Below are 18539 nucleotides of genomic sequence, written 5' to 3' on the forward strand. Positions count from 1 at the left end.
GGATCGAACCCAGGTCTCCTGCGTTGCAGCAGATTCTTTACCACTGATCCACCAGGGAAACCCAAGGACTTCATCCCCCATGTCATATGATGGGAGCCTGTACCATTCTACCTCCAAGGCAGTTGTCCTAGGATACTGAAGGGGTGCAGATAGAGAGACCCTCGCGCTTGTCGGGTCTGAGGTCCAGGATTCTGGAAATGTCCAGGGATGGCTGCTCTGGTGCATGTGTGGGCAGAGAGCCCAAGTGGGCTTCACTTTCCTTTATTCCTTTTTGTCCTGGCTCTTTGCATTCAGAGGTTAAGATGTACTAGTATCCTACAGTTTCTCAACCCAGCCCCATCTGGTGTGAGGGGCATTCCTTTAGGAGTCTGGAAAATCTGATCTTGTATTCCTGAGCTGTTGTCATTTTACATACTCTTTTGGTTTGGTGGGGAGCTGGGAGAGGGAAGATGACTGATAATTGTTCTGTTTCCCTTTGAACTGATGGAGCATGGGAGCAGGAAGGGAGGGATTTCCACATGGCGTTCTGGGGACCCCAGGAGAGTCAAAGTAAGGAGGCCACTATTCTTTATTGAAGTACAGTTGATTTACAACGTTGTGTTAGTTTCAGGTGTGCAGCAGGGTGATTCACTTATACGTATATATCTGTTCTTTTTCAGAGTCTCTTCCATTGTAGGTTATTATGAGATATTAAATGTAGTTTCTTGTGCCATATGGTAGGACCTTGTTGTTTATCTATTTTATTTGTAGTAGTGTGTATCTGCTAATTCCAAACTCTGAATTTATCCCTCCTCCCCACCTTTCCCCTTCGGTAACCATAAATTTGTTTTTTATGTCTGTGAGTCTGTTTTTGTTTTGTAAATAAATTAATTTGTATTGTTAATTTTAGATTCCACATATAATTGATATCATATGATACTTGTCTTGGTGTGACTTTCTTCTCTTAGGGTGATAATCTTGATGTCCATCCGTGTTGCTGCAAATGGCATTCTTTCTTTTTTATGGATGAGTACTATTCTAAAGGAGATCAATCCTGGGTGTTCATTGGATACTAAAGCTGAAACTGCAATACTTTGGCCACCTCATGCGACGAGTTGACTCACTGGAAAAGAGTCTGATGCTGGGAGGGATTGGGGGTGGGAGGAGAAGGGGACGACAGAGAATGAGATGGCTGGATGGCATCACCGACTCTGTGGACATGAGTTTGAGTGAACTCCGGGAGTTGGTGTTGGACAGGGAGGCCTGGCGTGCTGTGATTCATGGGGTCGCGGAGAGTCGGACACGACTGAGCAACTGAAATGAACTGAACTGAATATTCCATTGTGTGTGTGTGTGTCTCCATTGACTTTATCCATTCATCTGTTGATGGACGTTTGTTTCCATGTCTTGGCTATTGTAAACAGTGCAGCCATGAACACTGTGGTGCCTGTATCTTTTCAAATTAGAGTTCTCTTTAGAAGGCCACTTTTAAGCCATGTAAAAATGCTGTAAGTTTTCTGGGACCTGGCAGGAGTTGGGGGAGCATCAGAAGCTACAGATACACCATCAGCCTCAGTCAGGTTGGGCTCACTGAGTAAGAGTGGGGAGTGGATATGGTGTCATCATTGAAAGCATGGGGTCTGGAGGTCAGATGTTCTGGACCAAGTCTTAGCGGTCCACTGCTTGACAGAGGTGGGGTCTTGGTCAAAGTCTTTAACCTCTGGGTGCCTTCTATAAAAAAGAGGATAAAGTTACCTACCTCGTTTGGGTATTTTGAAGATTAAATGAGTTAATATATATAATGTTAATCTACTATACAGCGATTGCGTATGACAGTGGCTGGCGCTTGGTCAAAGCTGAGTGAATGTTAGGTGGTGCTGCTGTGATTTGGTCCACCTGCCAGAGGCCTCTCAGTGTCCAGGTTTTCTCCATCTCTGAAAGTCCCGTTCCTTCTCAGAGGAACCTCCCTCCCCATCCAATCTGAAGTAGCCATTCTTTGTCACAGCCCCTTTCTCTTCACCATCAGAGCACTTTTCATAATTACTAGCCCCTGAGGCTCTGTGCTGCCCCACCAAAGCGCTTTGCTTCCCCCAGCCTGTGGGTGCCATCCTGGCGGTTGCGGGTTCACCGGGGCCTGCGGTGCCTTGGGAGTAGGCTCCTAAGAGCGCTGAGTGAACGACTGCATGAAGCCGTCTTCTTCCTCAATGTCTGTTGCTTTGCTTTGCTGGTCCACATGGTTGGCACCTTGCTTGCTTGGTTCCAGTGGCTTCCCTCCAGTGAGGCGTAGCCAGTGGCCAAGAACTCCTGCCGAGGGGTCAGACGAACTATGGTTCCAGTCTTGGCTGACTGCCTGCTGACCGTGTGATGGAGGGAAAGTTATCTACCTTCTATGAGCCTCAACTTCCTCAGCTGTCAGTGGTGAGGATGCTTCTCAGGGGAAAGCTCAGGTGGAAAGGTGAAATCTAACACCTTATAAGTTCTCAGTACAGTTCCCGGTGTGTTCACTTAGCCTGTGCCACTGAAGGTGACTGGCATCATCCTGTTCCTAATGACATAGCCATCCCACTTGTCATTGCAGCGTTGGTAATAACTGCCTCAAAATTTCCCTGCCCCCACCTGCAGTAGAATACCATCTGTATCAACTGGGATCACAGAGGGGAAATGTTAATTAATGATTTGGTTGAACTCCAAGGAATTGTTCAGGGCCTCAGATTGTTTACCTTTGAAAAGAGAGGGTGGCAGGTGTGTGGGCATGCGCTTTTTTAATAGTGTTCATGCATTTGTAGGTAGGGCTTCCCCTGTGGCTCAGCTGGTAAAGAATCTGCCTGCAATGTGGGAGACCTGGGTTCGATGCCTGGGTTGGGAAGATCCCCTGGAGACGGGAAAGTCTACCCACTCCAGTATTCTGGCCTGGAGAATTCCATGGACTGTATAGTCCATGGGGTCACAAAGATTTGGACACGACTGAGTGACTTTCACATGCATTTGTAGGTAACTCGCTAAGGGTCGGACACAACTGAGCGACTTCACTTTCACTTTTCACTTTCACACACTGGAGAAGGAAATGGCAACCCACTCCAGTGTTCTTGCCTGGAGAATCCCAGGGAAGGGGGAGCCTGGTGGGCTTCCGTCTATGGGGTCACACAGAGTCGGACACGACTGAAGTGACTTAGCAGCAGCAGCAGGTTAAGGGGATTGACAATTGTGTCCATTTAGAAGGTGAGCTTCAGCTAGTCCAGGAAGGCTGTGCAGGTAGGTTGGGGATTCAGGAGCAGAGCTGCCAGCACCTGGGGGCCCAGGTCTCTGTTTTCAACAGGTGCAAGGAGTCAGGGACAGTGGAGGAGGCTGGGGGAGCTTCAGGGAAAGAGATTTTCCAGAGAGAATGTTGAAGTCATTTAACTAAAGTACTAAATAACGTGGACTTTTGTTATCCACAGAACAGATTAGCTTTCTGGTTCTATTTGAGGCTTTCCTGAGAAGAAGAGGAAAAGAGGGTCAGAAAACCTGTACAGGGATGTAAAGAAGGAGATTAGGTCCCAGGAGATGGTGCATTCAAAGTCTCAGGGGGCGTCTGGGGGCCAGATTTCCTCTGAGTGCCTCTTGGCCATTTTGGTTTTTCAGAAAAAGCAGTTACTTATCTAAACCTGAAAAAAAAACTTTTTTTTTTTTTTTACAAAGTGTGTAAATTGTGGAAGAAAAAAATGTATATAAAAGCACTCTTGTCACCTGAAGTTTTGTACTTCTCAGAGCAGGTCCACTCATCTTGTGCTTTGTGATTGATGTTCAAGACACTTTACTTTCTCATCACACCTCATTCCTTTTAATTCTCCCAATAACCTTGCGGAAAGCTCTTATTATTACTATTTCTGTTTAACGGATGGGGATAGGGAAGCACAGAGAGGTTAGGCAACTTGCCCAGGGTCACGCATATACAAAGTGGAAGAGCCAATAGTTTTTTTCCTGCACATCAGGCTAGCTATGATCCTGCTAATACTGCTCATTGTTGGTATTGGGTTAATTTAAACAGAAGTGACTGTCAAGTTACCCAGTAGCTTTCTGGATCGGACCAGAGGTGGAAGCAGTGGCCTTTCTATCCCCCATAAAGCCAACAGTGACTGAATCCTCCAGTAATCAGTAACCAGGAGGGAAGAAAACCAGCTGCTCTCCCAGAGTGGCCCCAAGTAGCCGTGTAGACACTGCACCCTTGCTGACTAAAGGCTTCTTGAGCCGCCCTCTCTGCATGGCATCTCCCCCACTCAGGAGGACTTACCTAAGTAGGTGGACTCTCCTAGGGAGGAGTTGAATACCCTCAGAATGTCTATTCTGCTGGGTGGGGACACATTGTCTTTAGCTACTACCCAAGTTTGCATTTACAGGAGGATATGCAGGGTGAAGTGACCTTTACCCTGGAATGCTAAACACCTTATTTGTATATTCTCCACAGTTGCCCTAGGTGGTAGGTGCTATTATTTCCCTCTTGCTAGGCAAGTCATCTGAGGCCCAGAGATTTAGTAACTTGATCAAGAACACACAACTCCTTAGAAGATTTAAACCAGATAGTCTTGCTCCATAGCCTGCATTCTTAAATACTGTACTAAGCTCATTTGATGAGTGTGAGCCATCCATTCATCCACCCATTTATTCCTGAACTCACCTCTCTACCTGCCCTTTCCCCCATTCCCCATCCATCTAGTCATTTGTCCATTTATATATCTTTCCATCACCGACCCATCTCACTATCCTCCCATCTGTTTATTTGTCCATCTGTCCATCCATCCATCCATCCATCCATCCATCCATCCATCCATCCCACTATCCTCCCATCTGTCCATCCATCCATCCCACTATCCTCCCATCTGTTTATCTGTCCATCCATCCATCCATCCGTCCATCCATCCCACTATCCACCCATACGTTCATCCATCCATTCAACCGTCCATCCCATTATCCACCCATCTATCTGTTCATCCACCCATTCAACCATCCATCCATCCCATTATCCGCCCATCTATCTGTTCATCCACCCATTCAACCATCCATCCATCCCATTATCCACCCATCTATCTGTTCATCCATCCATTCAACCGTCCATCCCATTATCCACCCATCTATCTGTTCATCCACCCATTCAACCATCCATCCATCCCATTATCCACCCATCTGTTCATTCATCCACTCAACCATCCATCCATCCATCCATCCACCTACCTACCAACCATTGTATAGGCTGTTTGTCTAGTGTGGTTTTTCTGCTTCATCCTGGGGAAGAAGTTTCATCATCCTGGGGGTCAAGCACGTGCTTTCTGAAGCTGGAGACCTCCATGACCACACAAGTGCCTTAACTCATAGCCCTTAGACATATCTGGGCTTCCTCCTGACATTCCTAGGCTGGCCTTCTGCAGAATGCTGCTATTTCCAGCAGTGCCATTCTGCTTGTGTGCTTTCCTCCCTCTGTAAACTGGCAGAGGGTTTCCCCTTCAAAGTCCTATAAATGTGCAAAGCTGCAGGCTCCTCCACAAACACTCCTGACTTTCTGCAACATTATCTCAAATGAATACCCAGCTAGCCCCATTCCTTGACTCAGAGACTGAAAGTTTGGCATGATTTTACTTTTTCAAGCTATTATAGAGTTTGTGTGATACTTCTAAAAAATTACATAATCAATCCAAAACAGATGTTCACAGAGCATTTTAGAAGGAAACAAATTTTAATAGAAATAGGCCAATTTGATTTGAGATGAATCAATTAAGGAAACAATTTAAATTGTCTATGAAGAAGCAGTATTATAAAGAGGCAATGTGGTCTAGCTATTAAGATATTTATTAAGTGCAAAGCAATGAAGCCGTTTAATTATTTTGCATAGCTTCTGTTATACCCAGATATTGGGAGACAATCTCACTTTTCAGAAATTTTCACTTCTTATTATGGAAAAATTTAAACATAAAAATTCTAATGTGCAAACATAAACAGTTGAAAATGAACCCACATTTACCGATTACCCATCTTTAACAGTTACAGCTCTAAGTGTAACCACTTTTCCCCTCTCATATTGTTGGGTTTTTTTTTTCTATGAGTTTCGAGAGCATATCCCTCACTTATTACTTTCATTGGGTCAAAGTTCCATCCTAGAAAATTACGTTGACATTGAAATATAATAAACCTTTGAATGTAATAGTTTACTTTTCCTTTGAAATTTAGCTCTTTTTTGGTAGAGCAATGGGAATTTTCTGTCTTTTTTTTTTTTTTTTTAGTTAAAAAACTTCAAAACTATGGTAAAGTTGAGAGAATAATAAATAAACCCTTGTATACCCTTCACCTCATTCACCAGTTATTAGCCTTGGGACTGGCATTTTCTAAGTGTGCTTTCTCATGATAGTACTTGAAGACAGGAGAAATTCCGTTACCTTTGACGGTACGTAGATAGTACTACTTGACTTGAAAACCAGATCTACATTTGGATCTTACCTCCACCATTCCTAGCCCCGCATTGTAGGCTGATTGCCTCATATGTAATTCCTCATCTATCAAATGGAGCAGTAATAATGTAAATATCCTGTATATTGTATACATGCAAGGTACCGTCACCTTGCTTGGCAGTTGTACCTGCTGTGTTGCAGCTAGGGGAGCCAACTAGAGGGATATTGGGTGTCACTGATTCCAGGCAGCTTTGGTCAATGTGGAAGATTTTTATAGTTGAGAGATTTGGTATGGCCTAGGACTGTGAAGAAAGCTGATCGCCGAAGAATTGATGCTTTTGAACTGTGGTGCTGGAGAAGACTCTTGAGAGTCCCTTGGACTGCAAGGAGATCCAACCAGTCCATTCTAAAGGAGATCAATCCTGGGTGTTCATTGGAAGGATTGATGCTGAAGCTGAAACTCCAATATTTTGGCCACCTCACGCGACGAGTTGACTTACTGGAAAAGACTCTGATGCTGGGAAGGATTGGGGGTGGGAGGAGAAGGGGACGACAGAGAATGAGATGGCTGGATGGCATCACCGACTCTGTGGACATGAGTTTGAGTGAACTCTGGGAGTTGGTGATGGACAGGGAGCCCTAGCGTGCTGTGATTCATGGGGTCACAAAGAATCAGACACGACTGAGCGGCTGAACTGAACTGAGGGGTCGCTACGAGTCAGACATGACTGAGCGACTTCACTTTCACTTTTCACTTTCACACATTGGAGAAGGAAATGGCAACCCACAGTGTTCTTGCCTGGAGAATCCCAGGGACGGGGGAGCCTGGTGGGCTGCTGTCTATGGGTTGCACAGAGTCGGACACGACTGAAGTGACTTAGCAGTAGTGAGTAAGAAAATAAATCTGGGCTGAGAGTGGTTCATATCCAGGTTCTGCTTTTACCAGCTTGGAACTTAGTTGACTGACTTAATCTCTCAGCCCCATTTTCCTCTCTGTAAAGTGGGGGTAGGAGGAACACCTACAGCATTGGATTATTGTCTGGAGAAAATGAAAGCATCCATGTCCAGCAATTAATATTGTCTGCCTCCTCACACATGCCCAGCAAACATTACTAATCATTAGTATTATGATAAGTAAGGACATATTAGCAGAGTGGGTGGAAAACCCACACCAAATCGGTCTTTAAAAGTCTTATTCCACGTTTGTGCCACGAAAAGAATAAAGACCTTCCGTAAATGCTCACAATGCGATTTTGAGCTAGGGTAAGCCTTGGGGACTTCTCGGGTGGTCCAGTGGTTAAGACTTTGCCTTCCAATTCAGGGGTTGCAGGTCCGATCCCTGCCTGGGAGTTGAGATCCCACATGTCTCAGGGCCAAAAAAATGAAAACATAAAACAGAAGCAATATTGTAACAAATTCAACCGTTGATTTTTAAAAATGGTGCACACCCAATCTTTAAAAAAGAAAAAGAGTAAGCCTTGGATGGACAGGTAGAGGCAACCAGCCAGGCATGGCATCATGCAGTTGTCATGGGAAACAACCATGTGTGTGCCTTTGGTTCCCTTCAGCTATCTCCTAAAATAAACCAGCCTTCTTGAAGGCTCCTGGGAGGGTCAGCCTCCGGGCCCCCCTAGCCAGGACGGACACCTCTGTCCTTGTGTTGTTCTTGTGACCTGGCAATGATTTGATTATTTTTTTCCTTCTCTCTCTCTTTCCTGATTCTCCTCCCACATCCCAGGTCGAAAGGATCGTGGACAAGAGGAAGAACAAGAAGGGAAAATGGGAGTACCTGATCAGGTGGAAAGGCTACGGGAGCGCGGAGGACACCTGGGAGCCCGAGCACCACCTCCTGCACTGTGAGGAGTTCATCGATGAGTTCAACGGGCTGCACCTGGCCAAGGACAAGAGGCTCAAGTCGGGCAGGCAGCCCGGCGCCTCCAAGCTCCTGCGGGACGGCCGAGGACCCTCAGTTGAGAAGCTCCCCCACAGGCCCTCGGACGCCGGCAAGAGCAAAGGGACTTCCCACAAACGGAAGCGGATCAACCCTTCCCTGTCCAAGCCCAAGAAAGGCTATTCAGCCAAGCCGCCTGCAGGCGGGGACCGGGCCGCCAAGACGGTGTCTTACAGGACTACCCCCAGTGGTCTGCAAATCATGCCACTGAAAAAGGCGCAGAACGGCATGGAGAATGGGGACGCCGGCTCCGAGAAGGATGAGAGGCCCTTTGGAGACGGGTCCCACCAGCCGGACCTGGATCTGAACGACGTGGGTGAGCAGGACCTTGGCGACTGCGATGGGAGCCCCGCGGCGCTGGCAGAGAACGGGCTGGGTACGTGGCTGCTCCTCCTCTCGGGTGGGGCTTTGCAGGCAGCCAGGGGAAACACAGGACCCCTGCCCTGGCTCTCTCACCTCGGGCCCTGCGGGCTCAATCCCTTGCCCACACTGGTCCTGGACGCCTATGTAGGTGGGGGAAGCCAAGCCACTGACGCTCGGGCCAAGGCTGGTCCCAGGTCCAACATCCCCAACTGCCCTCGGGGACACCCAAGGCCACAGTAACTGCTCTGGAGGCCCTGCCCTGAGGACAGCTCAGAGTCCCTAACCCCCAGAACCTGAGATTCATGTCCCTAGGGGCCAGTGTCTCTCTGGGGTTCACATACCTCCCAGGGCTCTTGCTTTCAATGTCGTCATGAACCCAGCACCATAGCCCAGAGAGGTGGGGTCTGGGCCGGGGGCTGCTCCTTCTCAGACCCAGTTTGGACTTGGAATTCCCCAAACTGGCCCTTCAGCTGGAGCTCCCTCTCCCCCATCTCTCGCTAACATGCATGATCAGCCCCCATGTCTATATGAGGTCCCAGAGACTGCCTGGACCCCACCCTAGGCTCCTTCTTTGGTTTTGGGCCTTCTTGCCCCCTCTTGCAAGTCACCCAGCAAAGATGCTGGAATCCCCCCTCCCTCTGACCAAGGCCCCACAGGCACACTTGGGGAAGAGGAGACAGTGACCCAGATTTTTCAAGCTCTTGAGTCTGACATTCCCTCAGTAGTCAGATGGTTTCCTGCCTGAGTCCTCAGTGGCCAAGTCTTCCAAGTGAGCTGTCTGCACCTGTTACCTGCCTTGCTTCATTTCTCAGATACCCGTGTGTCCACGTGGTGAATTTTTCTCTTTAGCCGCCAGGACTCCAGGCCTTGGGATGTCAGGAAATCCTGCGATGGGTGTGGACAACCTGCACCCAGCACAGTAGGGCCCTCCGATGCCCCAGTGGAACTGGAGAGCGTGTGGGCAGAGGGCGTCAGGAGGCAGGTGGGGCGGGCTGGGAGAGTTCCCGGAAGGATGGGGTGCCTTGTTACAGGGATAGTGATGTCAGAGTTCAGGGCACTCAGGGTGTGCATGGCTGGGAAGAGCCTCCTCAGGGACTCTCCCCGGGGGGAATCCGAGCAATCTGCTTTTGAGGTCCCTGTTTCTCCAGAGAGGAATTTCACCCAAACAGGATTGATTTAGCAGTCTCTGCCCCAGATTGACTCACGTTTCCGTCTGGGGATCCCTGATGCTGACATGACTCTGCCTGCTAGCATATGGAAAAGCTGTTTGTTTTAAGAAATCCATCTCTCGGGGAGGAGTGGGCTCGTGTGAATGAGGCCTGGCACAAACACCAGTGTTTGACGTTCCCGTGACAGTCGCCAGCAGCGGAGGGATTCCCTGTCTTGGGCAGGGGAGCCTTGGCGGCTCCTCGGCTGGAGGCCCAGGGGCTTGGCGGTGACTACTGGCGCCCTGGCTGGTAGCAGCCCCCCGCCCCCTGCCCTGCTCTGGAGGGGGCCACCCTGAGAGCGGACTGGGGGGGCCCTATGCTGACTCCAGCCGCCAGACACAGGGTGGAGGGACGCCAGGCCTGTGGAGGCTGTGATAAAGGCTTGCTTCTCCTTCAGCGCCGCTTTCCAGAGGCTGCGTAGCTGCCAGCTGCACTCCGTCCTCCGGTCTGGTCAATACCACCTGACTCAGGATGGGGCACGGTACCCCGCCACCAGGGGAGACAGATGAGGACAAGTCTGCTGGCCTTACTGGTGGCCTTGTTGATGCTGAGTGCCTCTCTGGACCTTTCTTGTTTCTTATCTCTTCTTGGCCTTATTTATTCCCAGTGTTGAACATTCCGTACTCCACTCGGGCCCGTGCCTGCATAGAGAGGAGGAAGTCACTTGCCTTTCTCTTGTTTGGTTTTGAGTATACCCAAAAGGTCCTTTGGCTTAATCACATCCTATAATATTGGTGTTGGAGAAGACTCTTGAGAGTCCCTTATACTGCAAGGAGATCCAACCAGTCCATTCTAAAGGAGATCAATCCTGGATGTTCATTGGAGGGACTGATGCTAAAGCTGAAACTGCAATACTTTGGCCACCTCATGTGATGAGTTGACTCACTGGAAAAGACTCTGATGCTGGGAAAGGTTGGGGGCGGGAGGAGAAGGGGACGAAGGAGAATGAGATGGCTGGATGGCATCACCGACTCTGTGGACATGAGTTTGAGTGTACTCCGGGAGTTGGTGATGGACAGGGAGGCCTGGCGTGCTGTAATTCATGGGGTCACGGAGAGTCGGACACGACTGAGCGACTGAGCTGAGCTGAGCTGATAATATTGGTGTCCTTCAGGTTCTCGTAAGGCTAAGGCAGTGGTCCTCAAAGTCATGTGTGTAAGATTCCCTGGCACTTTCTTAAAAGGCAGGTCCCGTAGAGTCTGATTTCCTAAGTCTGGGGTGGAGCCCAGAAGGTGGGTCTTTAACAAGCACTTCCTGGTGGCTTTCCTGCATTTTGGGGACCTGCTCTGTGGTAAAATGGGGTGGCAGTTACGTTTCACGTCAGCTGTCATTTTAAATCAATTCTGTACTTTTTTTCTGTTCTTCGCAAAAGTTGGTCACTATGCTAGGTGCTTGGAGGTAAGGAATAAAAACATAGGTGAGGGCTATGCCTTTTGAAACTTTGAGCCTGCTCTCCAGTAAGCTGAAACTGGGTGTCTCTCGGCCGTTGTTGAGAAGACTCCTGAGGCTGACACACTGGTGAATAGCACATTTGTTACACAGATGGTGTGCCTTCCCGTAACTGGGTTGACATCTTTGGTGGTCAGTGGGGTCATAAATGCCCAAGCCCTGGTCAACCTTTAACACTCTAGTTAGAGATGGCATCATATCCAGGTCTTGGAGTAACTGGGAAGAGGAAAAGACTGAGAATCCTCGCCAGAGAGAGAAAATGCGAGGCTTGGAGTTCTTGGAAAAGACCCGAAACAGGAGGTTGTGTGGTTCCAGAACTTTCCAGCCAGGGGTCAGAGGTATAGTCAAGCAAAACATGATTTCACGTATGTTTTCAGCCAGAGGGAAGCCTTGGTACAGCCAGTGTCCATGCCCACGTGGACCCTGAATGTTCTCTCTCTTCCCCAGCCCCGCCTTCTCTGATCACCTCCACCACTGACCCAGGACCCCAGGGGCACGAAGGGGAGGCTGCAGGGTTTTCAGCACAGAGGGGCCTCATATTTGCCTGGCAGAAGATGGGGAGATCCTGGCCACGCTTTCCCAGCATTTGTTTTGGGGGAGGGCTGTTGCTTTTTATATGATTTCAACTTCTCTTTGGTGAATTAAGGTTCTACATACAGAAAAGCAACTTATGTAACACGTTACTCATTTACTGCTGACTTCCCCGATCTGAGCTGTGGGAACAAGTGCTAAATTGGGGCTCGAGCGGGTGGTGCTTTGGTTTTAGACAGCATTTTCCCCAGCAATGTTTGTGAAGTGCATGCGGGCCAAGGATGGCTTTTGCTTCTGATTCTTTTCCCGTAATGACAAATGGCCCTGTGGTCCAGATACCATCTGCCTCAGTGTCCCTTTGGGAGCTTGTTAAAAATGGTCTCTACGCCCATCAATGAATCTCAGGGGGTGGAGTGTGGATTGTGTCTTTTAAATGCTGAATTTTCACAGCCATGGTGTATACAGCAGTTCTCATGGAAGTGTTTGGTTGTAGTGATGAATGGTTCATAGTCCACGTCCTTTGTTGGTAGATTCAGAATTACTCCTTGAATTTTAAGCTTGTAAGTAGGAATGTGATTTAGTTCTTTAATGGTTTAAAACCTGAAATAACTTCTCGTCCTTGCTTATACACTCTCTACCAGGCATCTCTCTCCCTTTTTTTCTAAAACAAACCTGTTTCATCCATAGGGAAAAGCTGTTGGATTAGTGAATTCCCCCTGTAGTCTGGTCCAGAATTGGTTAGCACAGTTTCATCAAAATAAGTCAAAGCATCAGTTGTATCTGATCTTTGAGACTCCATGGACTGTAGCCTACCAGGCTCTTCCTCCTTGCCAGGCTTTTCCAGGCAGGAATACTGGAGTGGGTAGCAATCCCCTTCTCCAGGGAATCTTCCAGACTCAGGGATTGAACCCCAGTCTCCTGCATTGCAGGCAGATTCTTTACCACCTAAGCCACCAGGGAAGCCCAAAGCATTAATACTTGACAGATTCAGAAGAGCCTTTAACCTGAGGACACATCCCTGACTCAGAGCCAACTCAGCCCCAAGCACAACACACAGGTGCCTGGTGTTTCCCAAATTTCCGTGAAGCCAATGAGTTTTCACTGTCGATGCTGACCCTGTGGCCCCGTGTTCATGTTTCTCTGAATTTTGGGGATCACCGTGCTTGCGTCCTGATGACTATCTTCTGGAGCATAGGCGCTGCGTCTCAGACGCCGCCTGATTCAGTGTTTTTAGAACTGTTCCCATCATTGAATGAGTCATCCCACACAAACGCACAACACTTGCCGTCTCTTCTTCATTGATCTTGTAAAATTATCTCAGCTTTCAGTTCTATCGTGTTTGTTTATTCTCCGTACTCACTCTCTCACCACGATTATCGTTTTTCCTTTTATTGATCCTCATGGAGTAACTGTGCTTTAAAAGCACTTCAGAACTAAGCACAAACAGGGGACATGCCCGATGACTTTCAAGAACCTTGGGCTCTCAGATGTGGAGCTGGCATCAGAATCCACTGGAGGGTGCGTTAAAACATGATTAAGGCGCCTACCCCTATTGACTTAGCAGCTGTGGCAGAGAGCCCGAGATTCTGCATTTCTAGCAAGCTCATGGATGCTGCGGCTGGCTCAGGGAACCTGCTCTCAGAACCACTGGTCTGGACGAGTAAGCACCGAGATGACTGGGAACGCCAGCTGGTGGTACCGGGGAGAGCTGAAGCACTTTTGCTCTGGACCTCGTTTGCCTTCATGAGAATTCATGAGATGAAAGTTTGTGAAACAAAGTTATTAAGTCTCAGGCCTTGGAGTATACGGAGTCCTTTCTGTAATCCTCACAGCAGCCCTACGTGGCAGCTGTTGTTAATCTACCCTTTTTTTGGAGGAGGAGACTGAGGTTACAAGTGCTCAGGTTGGCACTAGGAGAGAAATCCAAGCAGGCTGACTCCAGAGCTAGTCCCTAGATCACTGCTCAGCTGGCTTCCAGGCAGTACAAGGCAGTTCCTGATCTCTGATAAAAATACGCCCTGACTGGGGGGCCCTGGAATGTTGGTAGGGCAGAAGCCACTTGGACTCATCCTTGTTGTTTATTGATGGATGGATGTAATCCTTCTAAGCCTAAGAAACTGAGGTTAACTATGTGCCATTCAATTTGAAGAGCTTCCCTGGTAGTTCAGCTGTGAAGAGTCCACCGGCCAATGCCTGAGAGGTGGGTTTGATCGCTGAGTCAAGAAGATCCCCTGGGGAAGGAAATGGCAACTCACTCCAGTATTCTTGCCTGGGAAAGCCTGTGGACAGAGGAGCCTGATGGGCTACAGTGCATGGGGTCGCAAAGAACTGGACATGACTTAGCAACTAAAGGGCAACAACAGCAACAACATTCAATTTCAAACCCAGGAGCAAGTGGTCAATTTCTTAAAAAAGATACAACTTAAGCAAACAGACACCGATGACTAGAAAACCTAAATAAGGGCAATGGCTTTTAAATTCCAGTATTAAATTCCATGTCCCTTACAAAAAGAGAGAAGAAGGCACACAGGACTCAGGTGGTTTTACAGGCAAGCCTACCCAGTATTCTAGAACAGAAGCATCTTTCTCATACCCAAATGGTTGCAGAGAAAACAGAGAAAGAGGAAACACCCCAGCTCCTTTGATGAGGCCGGCATAACCTGGGTTTCCAAACCAGACAAGGAAGGGAGGAATGAGGAAAATTAGAGGTCAGTTTCACTTAAGGATATAGTGATGAAAGTCCTGAATAACGCCCCCACCCTGGGCTTGCTACTGTTCCCGGATGCTTCCTCAAAATTGTGACTGTTCCAGAAAGTCCTCACTCCATGCTCTGAACTCGACCCCAGTTCATGACCTTTAGAATCACCACTGCTTCTGGAGGTGCCCAGCTTGTCCCTGGAAGAGGTCCTGAGTGTCAGAGGCTGTGGCCCCGAGCCATCTCGGTGAATCACAGGAAGTCTGAAGAGGGTGTCCACACGGTGCCTCTGGTGAAGGCAGGTATCCGTTTTCCTGGGCACAGCTGTTCCTTTAACACACTTCAGACACCCACTCCCAGACTAGCAGACTTCGACCAGCCTTGTTGTTTTTACAGAAGTGGGTCATTTTCCAGACGTATAGCAGCCACCAGAGCCTAAGGGATTCTTACGTTTTGTCTTTCAAAGCGTGGCAAGTGAGAGAATGAATGAACTTAAAACCCTTTTATGGGTAATGTGTGCAGACTTGTCCAACTTGGCCACTGCCTCTGAGTGGAAAGTGCCTGACTGTGATGGAAAATCTGACTGTCAGCTTGACCCACGGCAGATCCAAGGGGAAAATTGACTCTCCCGGTTGGCTCCCCAATCCCGGATTTGATTTTGGCATCCAGAGACTGATGAAATCTTGACCGCTGTCAAGACTTGGAAATCGGTTAATCACTTTCATTGCCAGCTCAGATATTGTTTTCCTCTCTGAACCACCTCAAAAAAGAGTCCTTAGGAATTGTTTCAAAGTCCTATCTATCAGTGGTGAACCAAAGAGGGTGGGGTGGGGAGTGGAAGTCCCCTGCTGCCCCACCAGGCACAAGCTGTGAGGGGCACCTTGTCTGCAGAGGGTCTCAAAACAGTGGTATGTTGATGAAAAGCTAGTCTCCCCCCTCACTGGGTAGACTCCCAGGGACCAGGGCTCCAGCTCCACCCACCCCGCAGCTGGCCCTACAAAGACCATCCTGATGATGCAGTGCTGGGCTCTGCGGTAGCAGAAGCCTCACCATTTGTATTTGATAAGTGCCTGTCATTTAATCTCCTCATTGGCTCCCTGACTTAGCAACTGGACAACACAGCAACATAACAAGCTTAGCTATGATCAGCCTTGCTTAAAGATGGGGAAACTGAGGCTTGGAGGGGAGGAGACATGGAGTGCCAGTAGGAGGGGCGGGGTCAGGCGTTAGTGCCAGGTCTGGCGATGCTGAAGCCCTCAGAGGTCTGTGACCCGTTTTTACAAAAAGGCATTCCAGGGATTTAGGTTCTAACCAGCAAGCTTCCCCAGGGTCCTAGGGCAGTGTTCTGGCCAGCATCCCTGGGCCTTCCTATGAGACATCTTCAGTGGTTCCAAAGATGCTGGCTCAGCATTCCAGGGGGATGGAATTGTCAGTCCTGCACGAGGATTTTCCACTAAGCTTGATTTTTTTTTAAATTTTATTGGAGTTTAGTTGATTTGCCATGTTGTGTTAGTGTCAGGTATACAGCTGAGTGATTCAGTTACACATATACATATATTCATTCTTTTTCAGGTTCTTCTCCCATGTAGGTTGTTACAGAATATTGAATACAGTTCCCTATGCTATTCAGTAGGTCCTTGTTGGTTATCTGTTTTACATATAGTGGTGTGTGTTTGTTAATCCCAGGCTCCTAATTTACTCCTTCCCTCCACGTTTCCCCTTTGGTAACCATAAGTTTGTCTTTGAACTCTGTAAGTCTGTTTCTGTTTTGTAAATAAGCTCATTTATGTCGCTCTCTTTTTTTTTAAACCTCTATTCTTTATAGTAAAAGACACACACATACATACTCGCAGCTCTTCTATGGAATTCCCTTAATTATCAAAGTTCATTTCAGGGCTAGAAGAATTGGCAGAAAATGAAAGTTAACAGTGTCCATCAACTGATGAAAGGGTAAACACAACTTTTTATATTCAGACAATGAAATGTTATTCAGTCATAAAAGGGAATGAAGCGCTGACACAGGCTACAATGTGGAAGACTCTTGAGAACACGAGGCTAAGTGAGAGAAGCCAGTCACAGAAGACCACTTACTGTAGGACTCTCTTTGATAGGTCCAGAACAGGCAAATCTATAGAGACAGAAAGCACATTAGTGGTGGCCAGAGGCTGAGGGAATGAAAGGAAGGGGAAATGCCTGCTGATGGGTACAGTGCTTCTTTTCGGGGTGATCCACATGTTCTCAAATTCGATTGTAGTGATGGTTGTACAACTCAGCAAGTGAACTTCAGTTCAGTTCAGTTGCTTAGTCGTGTCCGACTCTTTGCGACCCCGTGAACTTCGGAATCACTGAATTGTATACTTTGGATGGGTGAATTTTATAGTGTGTAACTCAAAACGGCTAGTGCGGACCACGTGCTGGGGAGCCCTGAGTGCTGTCTACAGAGACGTCCCCCTTTCCCACCCCAGGAAACTGAGGCTGAAGCATACCTCTCAGGCATGTCCAGGTGGCGCTGCAGTGCAGCTGCAGTGCGACTCCCAGACCCCAGATCCCACCTACGAAATGCAGGCGCTCTGAGTGGATCAACAGCCCGTATGATTTTCCTGTGGCTGCTACAACACGCTGAGTGGTTTAAAGCAACACACATTTACACTCTTGGGGTCCTGGACATCCGAAGTCTGCAGCGAATTGGCAGGGCCGTGTTCCTAGGGGGCTCTCGGGGAGGACCGGTTTTCTTGTCTTCTTCAGTTTCCAGAGGTCGCCCGAATTCCTTGGCTCGTGGCCCCGCATCTCCCTGACCTCTGCTTCTGCTGTCACGTCTCCTTCTCTGTCTCTCCCACCTCTCTCTCATGAGGACCCTTGTGGTGATATCGGGTCTGTCCTGTGTGATCTAGGACGGTCTCCTCTGACAAAGTTCCTTTTGCGACATCAGGTCACGTATCCCGGGGTTCTGGGCATGAGGATGGGGACATCTTTGGGGGTGCGTTATCCAGCAGACCACTCACACACAGGAGAGTCTGGAGGGAAGACTGTTGAGACACGTGGGTTTATACTCCTGTATGGGCAGAAGCCAGCTGGTAACGAGGAAGCGTGACTTTTGTCCTCTGGGTTAGACAGTACGTGTAAATGGAATCATCTGCTTGGTGTGGACTTGTGAACAACTGGCGGGCATTGAACTCGGCTTAAGTTTCCTTGTTGATTTTAGAGATGGAAGGCCAGCTGCGGCTCCCACAGGACAGGAGTCGCTTTCCAAATTCCACGACGCCTCTCCACGTGGCACGTCTCACATCCGTGTTTATTGGAGAGGAGCTGACTCAAGCCCTCCAAAGCCTGGAACCTGACTAGTGATAACGATAACAGCAGCGGCATCAGTAACAGATACTTAAGACGTCCTTGCTGTGAGTTGGGTGTGATGACTGTACATGCAATAGTTCAGCCAGTCCTGACAACTCTGTGAAGCAGGTTGTCTTTTTCATCTCTAGTTTGCAGGTGAGGAGACTGAGCCTTTAAGAAGTTAGGACTCCCCAGAGGGTAACATGCCAGAGTCAGAATTCTGACCCCCACTTTTTGCTTTTTTTTTTTTTAACATTTATTTATTTGGCTGCTTTGGGTTTTAGCTGCGGTGCACGGAGTCTTTTAATTGCGGCCTGTGAAGTCTTGGCTGCAGCACATGCGATCCAGTTCTCTGACTGGGGACTGAACTGGGGACCCCTGCCTTGGAGTGTGTGATCTTAGTCACTGGACTACGAGGGAAGTCCCCTGACCCAGCTTTTTACTTTTGAGATTCAGGGCTTTTAAAAACCACTCTCTCACAGTGTCTTGCTGTGTGATATCTAGCTTTCTTCCCAGACCATAGTCACACAGTGGGGAAAAGCCTGTTCTGCTCGTGTGTGTGTATGTGCATGCACGCACGCATCCATGTGTGTCTGTATTTGTGTCTGTGTGTATGG

General features: G+C 48.3%; 1 protein-coding gene across 1 annotated transcript in view; it reads left to right on the forward strand.

The window, feature by feature from the left end:
* The window catches only part of CDYL2 (chromodomain Y like 2), a 176529-nt gene that overhangs the window by 109141 nt on the left and 48849 nt on the right, over nt 1-18539 (forward strand). Inside the window, exon 2 of the mRNA XM_055413074.2 lies at nt 8134-8722. Within this exon, the coding sequence (XP_055269049.2) occupies nt 8134-8722 (589 nt within the window). The remainder of the gene's footprint in view (nt 1-8133; nt 8723-18539) is intronic.

Source organism: Moschus berezovskii, chromosome 22 (genome assembly GCF_049115385.1).
Source record: "Moschus berezovskii isolate FMDL1 chromosome 22, NW_MosBer_1.0, whole genome shotgun sequence".
In the NCBI taxonomy this organism is placed as follows: domain Eukaryota; kingdom Metazoa; phylum Chordata; class Mammalia; order Artiodactyla; family Moschidae; genus Moschus; species Moschus berezovskii.